The 13,396-nt window shown below is 43.8% G+C and overlaps 1 protein-coding gene across 10 annotated transcripts in view; it reads left to right on the top strand.

The window, feature by feature from the left end:
• The window catches only part of Mura (ring finger protein murashka), a 72,304-nt gene that overhangs the window by 37,129 nt on the left and 21,779 nt on the right, over positions 1 to 13,396 (top strand). For 6 of the 10 annotated variants that reach the window (XR_013010565.1, XR_013010564.1, XM_076439537.1 and 3 more), the window contains 7 exons: positions 2,517 to 3,158; positions 10,006 to 10,207; positions 10,299 to 10,386; positions 10,496 to 10,581; positions 11,117 to 11,746; positions 12,730 to 12,930; positions 13,029 to 13,318. Coding sequence is in view for 8 of the 10 variants with exons in the window: in XM_076439537.1 (XP_076295652.1) it covers positions 2,923 to 3,158; positions 10,006 to 10,207; positions 10,299 to 10,386; positions 10,496 to 10,581; positions 11,117 to 11,746; positions 12,730 to 12,930; positions 13,029 to 13,318 (1,733 nt within the window). In the remaining 2 variants the exon portion in view is untranslated. The remainder of the gene's footprint in view (positions 1 to 2,516; positions 3,159 to 10,005; positions 10,208 to 10,298; positions 10,387 to 10,495; positions 10,582 to 11,116; positions 11,747 to 12,729; positions 12,931 to 13,028; positions 13,319 to 13,396) is intronic. The other 4 variants (XM_076439543.1, XM_076439542.1, XM_076439541.1 and 1 more) reach the window with 3 other exon arrangements.

Genomic DNA, 13,396 nt, shown 5'->3' with positions numbered 1-13,396 from the left:
CCAGACAGCGGATCTTCATGCAAAATAAAAATTGTTTACCTGACCTGCAGCAAACTGGAGTGAGATAGAAATAGATTTTCTTTCTTAACACGTTCAATAAGTTGAAAATAATATAACAGTATCTTGAAATTCTTCTAATATTTTTACTGTTTCAAATTGCACCAACCCATTTTTCTCATAACTGCATAAAATCCGTTGTCTACTGCGGACACAGCTTTAGAAAAACACACAATCGAAGAACTGTTCCTATAGACACCGCATTTGGCGAATGTTACAACGCTTCGACGCTCGAAAACTTGCAAACTCGAATTTCTGAAAACCGAAGGCCATTTTGCGGAACGCGTTCAAGGTTTATCAACGACGTGCATACTGCAGCATGCGCCCAGCGCCAAAGTGACTTCCACAGTCACAGCCTACGTTCTCTCCCGGCCTCTTAGAGCTTTTCTGCGAAGTGGGCGAGAAAACGGCGGGGGTGGTGTTTGCGGTCGCTGAATAAAATTTTATCGGTTTTGCTGTCGTGTTCACCGACCGTATTTACCATCCGGCAGAAATAGAAGATGGTCGAACGAATTATTAAAGCAATAACAGATTTTATTGGAGTGGAAGACTCGTTTTATTTCGATAGTTGTAACGTAAAAGTACACCTCGAATGTTCCGAAACGTTTCCCGTATGTCGGACCCGAGGCTAGACGTTGGAGAGAGAGCTTTCGATCCGTGATGCGACAAGAAAACACGCATCCGAACTGGTCGCCATCCGTGACTCGCATGTTGATTGTTTACTCCGAGCCATGAACAATTCGTCCCGCCGAGCTAGCATCTTTAATCGTGGAAAAAACGCGAGATTCGAAGAACGCCTGATCAAACAGTCCTCTTCAGTTTGTTTTCTTCTTCTTCGGACAACTTGTGTCTTCGCTGCGTGTTGCATGGCATGGCTGGTTACTGACAGTGTTGGGAAATATAGACTCAAAAAGACTGATAAAAGAATAAAGATTCAATTTATCGGGCTGTAAGAAACATACAAAGTACAGAATCTATAAAATTGTTGACCACACTGCGGATGTATATGCAATTTTTAGAATGTGGAATTAAATAAAATCCTTGTTTTTTTAATGGGAAGAGCCTTCGTAGATTTAAAACAAATAAAGTCGTACTGAATTCTATCGAATTTTATACTCTGGCAGTTTTTGGAAATTTCCATGAGCCACAAATGCATACAGATCCGCAGTCTTCTAATCACTGTTACACGCATTTGCAATGAGTCACAACTAAATCGTTAAAATTAGAACATATCCATACTTGCAACGTATACATTCCTGATTCACAAACAAGTCACAGCTATTTCTCGTTCGAATGAAATTTTATCTAATTGATGCTCGACACTGATTTTTTTTTAACATTCTGCTGCCCGTTCGAGTAAATTGCACATTTCGCGTTTATGGTTGCGCAAGATTAAAAATAAATTCGTGTGACTGGTAGAACACGTTCATTTTAGTTGGCGATCAGACCGCGCACACGTGCTTCGAAGCAAATCAAGCTGTACTCGATAAAAACTTTGTTCCAAGAGATAACGCCGAAATTGGTTGTTGCTCGTGCGTCCTCGGGATTTGCAAGGACAGGGTTTGCTGCTACACAAGTCGCGCGTGTACTCATGAATACAGTAGTGGCTGATAGAATTGCAAAATTCAGTAAAAGTGGCGTCGTAGTTGCGATAAATTATTTTACCGTTACGACTTTGTAAGTTGATGTTTAGGAAAGTAGCACGAGGAATTTTCTGGGTCAAAAATTCGAGAGAAGTGTAAAATCAATTTTTTCACCGGAAGCTTTGGTTCGGAGAAAATCTAGTTTGGAAACGCGGTCGGCACGGAATGTGGTGTTTACTAGAAGGGGAAACGGCCAGCCATGCACAGACGCGACCAATTCAATGCCATGCGTGCGCGACGAATTTGCAAATCCGATTCTTTACACGCTGGGAAGCATGTTAGAAGCAGTAATTATAAAGTTCACGTCAAACGTGGTAAAATTGTCCGGTTTTGAAGTCTTCAAAGTATAATGTTGTTTCTTGATCAAACAAATCTTCATGATGTAGTGGTGTTTCTTGATCAACATTATGCTTCGTGAAATTTGCATTTTAAAATCAGACACCTCATTTGCCAATAGTTAAAATTGTCTGTTTTCCAAATCTGCAGGGTATAATTGTATTTCACGTTCAAAAAATGTTCCGCAAAATTCGCATTTTAAACTTGGACACGTAATTTGCTGCAACGCAACAATAAAATTGTCCGTAGTTCATCAAACTTGTGGGTGTTTCTGCAAACCGTGGCTCGTAGTCAGACATCGCGTGGGTGCCGGCGTGTCTCTCGCCGTCCCTGGTGGCTTCGGTCAATATGGCGGCCAGCTCGGATGTTCCCTCGACATTTCGAAAGAGCGGCGCGAAGTTGAAATCTCCAGCGGATTGTGCTAGCCTCGTGCCTCGCTCTCCAGCGTATCGTGTAACGTCATTCGAATGATCTCGGCAGGTTTCGATAGCTCAGAGGACTGTTCGCGTGGGGCGTGCACGTAAACACGACGAGAGAGGAGGGCTCTCTGTTGAGAGAAAATACGAGCCGAGCGAAATTGCACGGTGAGCTTAACCTCGCTCGGTGTCTCTGCTATTCTACAACGATAACACGAGCAAAAACGAGAGAGAGGGAGAGAGTGTGTGTGATAGAGAAAAGACGGAGAAAGAGAGAGAGAGAGAGAGAGAAAAAAAAGAAAGAGAGAAAACGGAGATAGGGATTGAATTATCTATACATACATATACGTGTATAATACACTCACAGGTGGCGCGAGAGAGAGAGAGAGAAAAGGTAAAAAGAGGGATATACGAGGAGGAAGGGTGTGTAGAATAGGCTCGAAAAAGAGACCGAACGAGGGGAAGGGAATATGAACGGCCCGGGGAGTCATCAGCATCGCGGCTTGGGCATGCAGGGACGTTACAGGGCCGTAATAACCGGTGGCACCCAGGCTGGGCCTCACCCGCGACCACAGGCGCCGCCCCATGCTCGCGGTGGATGGCACCCCCATAGTCAACACCCTCAGCATGCCCAGATACCTCAGCAATACACCGGCAACAAGGAATATCCGTATCGACAGTGTCCACCGCCACGCTTCCACAACGGGTATATAACGATTTTCTGAACTTCCGGTCCGTTCGAACACACTTTCCGTCTCTTGCCATGCTCCCTCGAACAACGAAGAAAGCCAGGAACACTTCTTCTTAAAGGAAGTGATTCCCCAGGTTATTTCAAGCCACTTTTTTCCACCCAAAAATCTCCACGGCTTCGTTAACCCCTTGCCGTATCATTTTCTTTACAGTTATACGGATTGGAACGTCTTTATCCACAAAAATGTTGTAGAGGAGCAAAGAAATTTATATTTTCTGCGTATGGCTACCTTTATTATTATTATAATATCAATTATAATTATATTATATAAATTAATAATATTACTTTAATAATTATTGAATTATTAAGTATTAAAATGCTTAAATTTTATTTCATTTAGAAAGAAACGCGTCGGATTCATATTTGTTGGACTTTGTTTATAATCTTCGTGACGAGCGTGACTCGTTAAAACACGGCAAGGGGTGAAGGAGTTATCAACGAAAAACAATATCCACATTTTCACAAAACAACGCATTTTCTGTGCCGGTTTATTTAGTACGGAAACTATAGCAAAAGAAACTAATTTTCACTCGCAAACACACGGAACTATGCAAAATTCGTTCAATAGCTTAATTGGTCGAATGCATTTCCGACTAACTAGTAACCAACTAATGCAAATATATGCATATACTGCACATATTTGCATTGCCTATTGTATAGGCGGAAGTGGATTATCATAAATTTCAATTTGTCTCGCCTCTCTATTTTCTTATTCTCTCGTTTTAATTCTTCGATCCTCTGACACGATAGAGAAAATTGCGGATCAACGTTAAATATGCAAATTCGAGAATGAATATTGAAAAAAAAAACTTCGCGTATCGATACTACGTTGTCCGAGGGCGCACCGTGTTCTCGAGATACGTCCTAATACTTTTGATACGTCTCTCGAGGCTCGTTCCGTAATCTTTTAATATTTCGTGAACCGTTAGGCATTAACCCCTAACGCGAGCACCGCGATATCAAGGTTGACGAGCACTATGCTACAGGTTGAGTACTCATTAAAAAGGCAGAGCAACATTTGGGAAGCTAGCTTCGTCTCGCACTCGTGTATTATTTATCTCGGGCGGAAATGTAAATGAGTTCTTGGGATAATGTTCCTACTCACGACTTCCTTTCTAAATTTTGTCGGTAGACAGTTTTCGACGTGGAACTAGTTTAGTCTTTCACAGAAATATTTCGACTAGAAATGGAATTCTTGCAAAAATTCTTCTGGAGCGATAAGACGTCTGGTTTAACCCTGAAGTGAATTATAAAGTCCCACTGAAAGTGCCTATATAATTATTTAATTGCGCGACCATTAATATTTGTGGATTTAGATGAAATATTCTATTTACCCTTTCTGATGAATAGACTGCGGATTTTATGCTTTTATGACAAAAATGGGTTCGTACAACTTAAAACAGTGGACGTATTAGAAAGATTGAAGGCCACCAGTGCATTAGTTTCACCTTAATAAGATAATTAAAAGAAGAATGAAATTTTTATTTGGCTCGTGTGTCTCGCAATCGATGCAAACATTTCTTATTTTGCATAAAGATCCGCAGTCTACTGATGAATATTAAATTTCATTGAATCATTGCATTTTTAAAGTGCACTTTGATGGTCCACTGAAGGGTTGAAGATGTCTTCAGGTCTGTAGGACCCCAGGGTTTTTTAGTAACTGGGACAAGTTACAAAAATAGTTGTAAAAATAGACAAATAGACTTTAAAAATTTTTTTTTTTTCAATAATGCATTGTCATCCATTTCTGAGCCATGTAACCGATTTCAAGTCTGTAGCTCATCAGGAAGTTAGTTTAAAATCAATTGCAAAATTTGCCACCGAACAGACAAACAAACAAACAAGAAAGCGAGCTAATAAAAACGTGGTAAAATGATATAAACGCGGCATTAGATTCCTTGACATCTCGATGACCTTGGGTTAGTACTTTTATACGTAGAATAATAAAAGGGATCGATTGGTTTGACAAAAAAGTTGGGTTGCATTCAAGAATAAAGTGCAATTGCACCTGGCGGTTGCATCGGTGTACCCACATAAAAAATGAGGTCGTAGGAAGTTTGGACGTATTACGACACACGATTTTTTCCTCTATCATTTTTTTTCTGTTTTTACTTTAAAAGGAGCAGTAACTTGTCCCAGTTTCCAGAATTTTAGCGAATTTTTTTCAAAAACCAGCCGGTTAACAGGTTAAACTCGATTATTATCAGGTCGACTCGTTACGGATTCGTCTCGTAAATCCGCGGCAGTGCAATTGACTCGTACCCGATCGTAACCCATCCGCATAACATTCTCTGTTCCCGCAATCGGAAGTGTCGCGATTTGGTTATCACGTAATGAGGCGAATAATTATCGCCCGGTTTCTTTTTTTCCTGACCGGGATACCGGTTGCGTAATTCCGTAACGCACAATGCTGGCATAATTCTCAAAACGGTTTCTATAACGGTCGACCGGCAGTTTAAGTGTGCCGATCAGTTCTCTTTCGTTACGGCCGCGACAAAAATTCGATCGCAGACCCGGTGTGAAACTGATCCAACATCTCTCAGCAATTTACAAATTTTGTGACCTCCTTTGCGACGATGCTGGAGATTGTACTCTTCCTGCAACTTGAAGCACGATGCAACGATACAAACGCACTTTGCATCTATTATTCCTGCTAAGATATTTAGCTCTTGTTACGTCCAGTTTAAATTCTTACCATTAATTATCCCATTCTATTCGATTATGAAACGATATTCGCAAAAGTAACTCTAGCTTAACTTTAAACATATTCTATTGTTTGAGAAGTTTGTTACTTGAATTTCAACTAGTTCAAATTTTGAACCACACCAAAATGGAAATGTGCTGTATTAATTACAAGAAGCAGAGGCTGAATGAGTTGAGTATAATGTAACAGTAGTTTGAAATTTATCATCTACGTATACGTGCCCATAATTATAGTGGTCTAAATTAAATTATATGAATTTATTTTAAACTCTCTAAATTAATTCAATGTACTTTTTACGATATTGTCAAAAACGAAATTTAGATAGTGCTGGTTATTTCAATATTGTACGGAATTCATTTAGCGTTGACGTTCTTTTCCTTTAAATATCTGGAGACAAGAAATACACGACTCAGACCACTTTCATAATTATGGGCACATATAAAAGTGAAGAGTAAAATGTTGGTAGCGTTCGAACAAGTCCAGCACTGTTCGGACCTGTCCTACGCCGAGTCTGCGATAGAGAGCGAGCGTCGCGAAAGTGTTTTGCCAAGCGACGCGTCCGACCTGGCAAGTGTGTGTTTAATTTTCAGCGTGGCCATCGTTGAGGAGTCGACCATTCTAATCAACGATAATAAACGGTCGCAGGGGCGGTCTCCTTGCGATGCACGCGTTTCGACGTTACGCCAGCCTCGGTCGTTCGTTTCGCGTCGCCACACGGTTCATCGATTTCGATTTTCTTCGAATAGTACAGTAGTGCACGGTTGAATGTACCTCTGTTCGAAAGCAAGCTAAACCCTCGCTCCTAGAACATCTATCCAAGAACTGAGTCGAACACCGCGGCTGACTAATGTAAATTGAACCGTGCACTGCTACATCGTCGCCGGAAACGCGCGAAATTCTGCCTGATTTTCTTCAAAAAGTACAGTAGTGCACGGTTGAATGTGCATCAGCTCCAAAGCCAGCTAACTCGTCGCTCTATCGAACTGTTAGTCAATTTCCTCGAAAACGACGCGTGAAATGAAAGAATTTATTGTATATTTTTCACTTATTCTCCCGCGTAGACTCATCCCCTCCACGTTTATACCATTTAAAGACACTCTGTAGATATATGTAATAAAACAGGCTGACTGATGTGAATTTAACCGTGCACTGCTACATCGTCACCGGAAACGCGCGAAATTCTGCCTGATTTTCTTCAAAAAGTACAGTAGTGCACGGTTGAATGTGCATCAGCTCCAAAGCCAGCTAACTCGTCGCTCTATCGAACTGTTAGTCAATTTCCTCGAAAACGACGAGTCAAATGAAAGAGTTTATTGTATATTTTTCACTTATTCTCCCGCGTAGACTCATCCCCTCCACGTTTATACCATTTAAAGACACTCTGTAGATATATGTAATAAAACAGGCTGACTGATGTGAATTTAACCGTGCACTGCTGTGTTTTATCACCGGAGACGCGCGAAATCTTGCTGTAGATGCTGACCGTTCAAAAATCCGTGGATTTGCACGAGGAAGAAGGCGAACCTCAGCCTCGCTCGCGGATACACGTTCGTGAAAGCATATCTGTGCATAGATACATGCGATCATCGTTGTAAATAGAATATAGTAACTGTTGGTGTCGACTCGGTAGAACCGCGCCGCAAAAAAAAAAAGCGTTCTGTATTCCCGGTGTTTCGACGACGAATCTCGCGAACCAGCATGGAAATTCCGAATTCGCCGAGGCGAGTCATTGCTGCATGATACACGCCGTACAGCACGCGACCTTCGAGGTACTACTTCAGACTTCAGATCAATAACAATCTCTCCTGCAGCGTGTTCGTCAATGGCGAAACGCGATTTTTTCCCTCGTTCTCTTCGCTGCTCGAATGCTTGTACGTTTGTCCTTTTATTCTGTACCGAACCCTACTTGCTCTTTGTGTACCCCCACTGTTCTCTCTGTTCTTTGCGTACCATGTTTATACGTTTCATCACTGGTTATCTTGTTTAGCATGCCACTGTACATACGAGTGTATCAGTTTTGGATGAGCACACAACGTTCCTCCTTCTTCGTCTGGTACTCTCATTGCTATGCGCCCCATTATTTCAGAAAGACGTGGGTTAGAGCTGCGAGAGGTTCAATTCTAATTATTCTCCTGCGTGTTGGGTGCTTTTGCGAGTGAAATAAGAAACTGGAAGTGTATCGATATATTTGCAGCTCGTTCAAAATCTCACGTACTTCAATCGCGCGTGATCTACGCGCAAAGAGCCAACTATTGTTTCGTGGAATGACGGTCAAATCGTACGAAATAGTTCGAATTGTGCTCCTGCGTACGTTGTCCATAATCATGGAAGTGGTCTCAGTCAAAATTTCAAAAGAAATGTTTTAAACTAAATTAATTCAATGCAAGTTTTACTAATTATGGAATTATGTAATTCATTTAGCTTCAATATAACAAGAAATATATGACTTAGACAACTTCCATAATTACGGGCACATATTCAGGCTGCTTTTGAGTAGAACGAGCAATTTCTCGAAGTGTACGGCAATATTTTGATCCAGTTAAAAATCCCACTTACTGTAATTACGCATCCGATCCGTGACGGTGAACACAAGGCGTCGGTCGATGGGATAGCGACGTCGGTATAGATTTGTTGATTATTATATCGCAAATGATTCTCGAGTAAACACAACGGTGCCTCTCGTCGCGCCGCGGCTACATTTGTTCAGCTGCGTAGCGCTAGAAATAATACTGCGACGTTTCTATCTAGTGCAACGAAACGTATTATCGCGTTGCGTTCGGATTTAGTAACGAGTTAAGGATAACAGAGCAGGAATCTCGTCGACACGATGATAATTGTGCTGTGTCGGAGGGCGTGTATAGGTGTGTTTGTTCCATGACACTTTGGCCAGTGCCGTCGAGCCGTTAGAACCGGTATATCGTGCATACTTAGCAATTCTTGAACGGATCGACCACGCGCGCGAATGATCAACAGACATGTTCCTTTTCTTAAATCACCTGATCGCCCCTGTTGCGGTAAAAGTACTCGAAACGAAGAAGAAAGGTATTTTTGATGAGGCTTCTTCAGGCTCAATGTTCTGAATTGGGTAAGTCCATCTTACTTTTAGTCGAAGTGCAACTTTGCCACCACAGAAGAAACATCGACATTTTCTCCGCTTGTTGCCTTTTTCTTTCATTCGGCGACACAAGAGGAAGGCAACAAGGGCTGGCAAGGAGTTGGTCGATGTTGCTTCATAATGTGTTTAATAAGCGGGTAGTTTTGTTTGTAAATCAGAAACAAATGTTGTTAGTGAGTCGTTGGGAATCAGGAATTGACTCGTTTCCAGGATTGCAAGGGTGCGGTATGCGCCTCCTCATAACGCAAAGATGGGGGTTTCCAGTAGTCAAAAGTCGCCCCCAAAAGACCTATTTTTACGTTTACGGGGCGTAATTTGCATTATTCGTGAGACAAGAAGATCACCGGGGCAAGACTCGTGTCCCCACTCTACCTTCCCCTTCTACAACGCCATTCCCCACGCTTCCGTCGCGGCCTGATCACGTGACGCGTTCCGTTTCTGTCGGAGAGAGGGTAACTTTTCTCCTCAATTCGTGTTCCCTCCCCTTATCTGGCGATACTGCTGCCTGAGACCTTCTTGCCGTCTCACGGCATGCTGCCGAATAATGCAAATTACGCTCCGTAAACGTAAAAATAGGACTTTTTAGGGCGATTGCGGCCTAGATTGATCGTTTATCTACCGGTTTGCATTATCGAGAACTGAGAGAAAGCGCATACCGCACCCTCGCAATCCAAGAAACGAGACTACCCCCTTGAGGATACAAAGCTTTGCATTCTCCTCTGGTGGTTGAATAAAATCGAAAGTGAGGCGACCAGCCGAGGATCTTCGTCCATTGTTAGCATAAACGCATGAAATTCGCGGTCTAATGATGGGTTATAGTTCAGACCACTGCGGATTACATTCTCTCCTTGGTTTAATAAGATCGAAAGTGAGATGGCTCGGCGAGTTGCCGAGTATTTTTAGTGGAGTATCGAGTACTTTCACCGTAACGTTCGGCACTTGGCGAGACTGCGACGATACTAACTTATTGTTTGCGTATTCAGGGACTGTCCCGGGGTTGGTACATCTTCCGGACCGAACGGTAAGGAAGTGTCGTATCACGGGAACGTAGGCGGATCCAGCGTGGGGTACAAACCGCCCCCACAGCACAGTCCTCAATCAAGAGGTCCACCGGCCCACTTCGCACAGGAGTCTGTGGGCCCTCCAGCAAATTCTCCTCCACTGCATATCAACATCTGCGGCCAAGTAAGCATCCTCTGAAACCATCAAGACGAATCGACACACACGACATTTCCCCCACCGTTCAGTATTTTCTAAAAAATGTATGCACTCGCAGGAGAACACGATGCGTGATCCATTATTGAACATGAGTCCGGGACTCGGAGCCAGCGGCGTCGATATGGAGTACCGTAGGAGTTCTCAAGGTATATATACATACACACACACCGAGTTTCGAAACAGTCTATCGATCTCTCTCGGCCAACCGTGCGTGTCTCTTCGTTACGATTCTTTAACCAACGGCATGTGTTTCAGCCACCAATCAGCTACCTTTGAGTCCTGTACAAATCCAGACGTCGTCGCCATATTACAGACAGCCTAGTCAAGACGATGGCAGAAAGGTAAATCAGCTTCCTAGAAACTGTCCAGCGGTGTCTACTAGCAAAGCTTGCTACGTACTCGATCGAACGAAGACGGTGTAGCAGCAGTGTGCGCGTCCATTGCTTACAATCTGAGAAATGGAACTTTAACTCTGTCGCACTCGGCCGGCTATTATCATTCGTCTGCGAGAAAGAGGCATAGAGAAACTCACAATTATCTGGTATATCGTCGGCCTCATATGAAAACTGCCTAAGTCCATTTTTTTTCAGGGTACTTCAATAGGTACTTCAATTTCTACAGTTTGAGGGTAATAGTTCAGCGATAAGTTGCTAGGTAGCGCCACAATATCAGACTTCGAAATCCCCGTGTAAAGCAAAATAGTTTCGCTTTAAATCGTTTTTTTTGGACTTGAGCAATTTTCATATGAGGCCGACGATATCTCGAAGATCACCGTCGTTGCCAGCCTGTCGAAGTGTCTTCTTCTCGTGTACAAAACCGATAGATTTGTTTACCTAGGTACTGACACGTAATAAAAACAAGGTTCTTCGATTTCAGAGCGAGTCTCCATCCAGAAAACGTCGTCGGATATCTCGCAACGGGGCCGTGTCCGAGATAGAGGTCCGTGAAACAACGCCTCCGTCGCCTACACCCCCGCTGCATACGACCCTGCCATCCATACCCTCTTTACCGTCCCTGCCGACCCCCTCAGCGCCATGGGAATTCTCACCGGCGCCTCAGCGACGATCGCCCCGCAATCACATGTCGAACCGCGGCAGTCCAACCATCAGGAATCGTTATCAGCGATACACTGACTCTTTTGGGCTGTCCCATCCGTTGCTGCCCGGTCACAATCCCCATCTGACGATTCACAACTCGCACCACGGGATCCACGGCTCCCATCACAACATTCACAACTCGCCACACAATCTGCACAACTCCCACTATAATATGCATAATGCGCATCAGACGCATCCCCATCATCCGGCCGGGACAGGACACCATCCTGCGCAGGGAGCGGACGGCCCTGTGGTCGTCGACGTCGGTCAGGTCGGTGTAACCGGCTTGGGGGTTGCTGTGAGCGGGGAACCGCTCTGGCATCCTCAAGCGACAGGTTACAGAATTCCTTGCCAGCTGCACGGCATATATACGCCGAATGGGGCACACGCGTTTGCGCACTCCTGTCAGGTAAGCATCTCTGGCCTCTGCCACGGACCGTGCTATGCTCACGTAAACCGTTACGAGTCGATATTTCTTAAATGCGATACCCGATCGGCTGTCTCTCAACGAGAATCACCGCCGGGAACGTCTCCAACCCTCTCAGAAGCTTTGTTCCTCTATTATTCCTCGTTTACCCGGCGATCTCTAATTTTAAGCCTTTCGCTACAATGGACGAGATGTCTCGTTTCCACGATGTCGAAGAGACGATGCTATGGACGAGATACCTCGTCGCTAGACTGCGGGATCTTTATGCATTTATGGCTCATGGAAAATCTCAAAGAATGCCAGCATATAAAATTCTATTTTATATTAAGATTCTATTTTATTCCACTTTCTAAAACTTTGTCTATAAAAATTTGGAAATCGCATGAACGTCCGCAGTCTACTCGTGACCATGATTTCGTCGTATAATACTACGGGCGAAATACCTCGTGTATCTCTATTTGAAAACTTGACACACGTAATCGACTTTTAAGACACGTCATCGACTTTTATGACACGTCATCGTTGGTGGAAGGTGCTTAAAAACTTGATAAATACAAAATACCTATTGTTCATTTTGTATGGAATGCAGAGGGATCATTGTAATCGATGTAGAAGATCTAACATACAAAAATACAACTCACGTACGTACGACAGCACGATGACGACATACATATCCCGTCCATAGCAGTACGCACTACAGCATGATGACGACATATCTCGTTCATAGCAGTACATACGACAGCGTGACGACGACATATCTCGTCCACAGCATCGTTTCTTCGACATCGTGGAAGCGAGACATCCCGTCCACGGTAGAGAAAGGGTTGATCTGCATTTAATTTTCTATCCTCGCGAGAAACATCGACTCGCAACAGTTTGTGACTGATCCTCGTGACGAAACGAGGATAGTTTTCGTCGATTCAGCGTTTTGTTCGAGATACATGGGAATGTTTAAACGTTTTTAGGTCACCCCTCACCCCGGCCATTATGGCACGCCTCATCCGAACCACCCAGCCCACAGTCTGGTCGGTACGATAGTTGGCGCACCATCCAGAGGATATCCAACGCCACCTGGAGGTCCTGTCGCAGCCCTCCATCATGCTCACGCACCTCCGCCACCCGTCCATACTGCTCACTATCCTTCGCATCACCAGCTCTCACAACAGGTATGATCATTCTTCCATGTCCAACAATTATCTTCTTATTCTAGCTGTTACCGTCAGCCCAACAATTTAGGTGTTTACTTGTTCCTTCTTTGTTACAGCGGGAAGTTGAATTAGAGTTAATAGAATCCCATCACCCACACCGAGTCGGAGCCGCCGCGGGTGCTCCATTACCATTACCGCATTCGTACTCACCGCCGGCTCTCACACAAGTCACTACACCTTCACCCGTATTCTTGTCGGAAACCAGAAACAGTCAATTGGAAATGATGACGAGACCTCGTCACCCGGCCGATCGAAACATTTTCGCGCTGAGACGATTGAGGTCGACCAGATGGAGAGGCGCACCACCTGGATCGGTGCCCATCCCAGGATTCTTGCTGCACCTTTTGTAAGCATTGTCTACAACGCCAAGTCAAAAGGGCTATCTACACAGTCAAGATATCTTGCACTCGTGCTTCTTTCGATC

Source organism: Lasioglossum baleicum, chromosome 15, assembly GCF_051020765.1.
Source record: "Lasioglossum baleicum chromosome 15, iyLasBale1, whole genome shotgun sequence".
Taxonomy (NCBI): Eukaryota; Metazoa; Arthropoda; class Insecta; order Hymenoptera; family Halictidae; genus Lasioglossum; species Lasioglossum baleicum.
This window is presented reverse-complemented; position numbering and strand designations above follow the sequence as displayed.